The sequence below is a fragment of the Poecilia reticulata genome, linkage group LG11 (assembly GCF_000633615.1).
Source record: "Poecilia reticulata strain Guanapo linkage group LG11, Guppy_female_1.0+MT, whole genome shotgun sequence".
NCBI classification, from domain to species: domain Eukaryota; kingdom Metazoa; phylum Chordata; class Actinopteri; order Cyprinodontiformes; family Poeciliidae; genus Poecilia; species Poecilia reticulata.
In genome coordinates, this window is record NC_024341.1 from 28,864,919 (window position 1) to 28,865,628 (window position 710).

The 710-nt window shown below is 57.0% G+C and overlaps 1 protein-coding gene across 1 annotated transcript; it reads right to left on the reverse strand.

Moving 5' to 3' along the window:
* Nucleotide 1: 1 nt before the first annotated feature.
* Nucleotides 2-658, reverse strand: LOC103473105 (probable GPI-anchored adhesin-like protein PGA18; the record flags this gene model as incomplete). The annotated part of the gene is made up of 1 exon (XM_017307392.1): nt 2-658. A coding segment is annotated over one exon (657 nt), but the record flags the coding sequence as incomplete, so codon positions are not given.
* Between the last annotated feature and the right edge of the window lie 52 nt (nt 659-710).

The window sequence follows — 710 nt, forward strand, 5'->3', positions numbered from 1 at the left end:
CGGATGGGGTTGTTGTCGAAGAGGAGGATGGGGTTGTTGGCGAAGAGGAGGATGGGGTTGTTGGCGGAAAGGAGGATGGGGTTGTTGGTGAAGAGGCGGATGGGGTTGTTGGTGAAGAGGAGGATGGGGTTGTTGTCGAAGAGACGGATGGGGTTGTTGTCGAAGAGGAGGATGGGGTTGTTGTCGAAGAGACGGATGGGGTTGTTGGTGAAGAGGAGGATGGGGTTGTTGGTGAAGAGGCGGATGGGGTTGTTGGCGAAGAGGAGGATGGGGTTGTTGGTGAAGAGGCGGATGGGGTTGTTGGTGAAGAGGAGGATGGGGTTGTTGTCGAAGAGACGGATGGGGTTGTTTTCGAAGAGGCAAATGGGGTTGTTGGTGAAGAGGAGGATGGGGTTGTTGGTGAAGAGGCGGATGGGGTTGTTGGCGAAGAGGCGGACGGGGTTGTTGTCGAAGAGGAGGATGGGGTTGTTGGYGAAGAGGCGGACGGGGTTGTTGTCGAAGAGGCGGATGGGGTTGTTGGCAAAGAGGAGGATGGGGTTGTTGGCGAAGAGGCGGACAGGGTTGTTGTCGAAGAGGCGGATGGGGTTGTAGGCGAAATGGCGGATGGTGTTGGCGAAGAGGCGGATGGGGTTGTTGGCGAAGAGACCGATGGGGTTGTTGGCGAAACGGCGGATGGGGTTGTTGTCGAAGAGGCAAATGGGGTTGTTGTC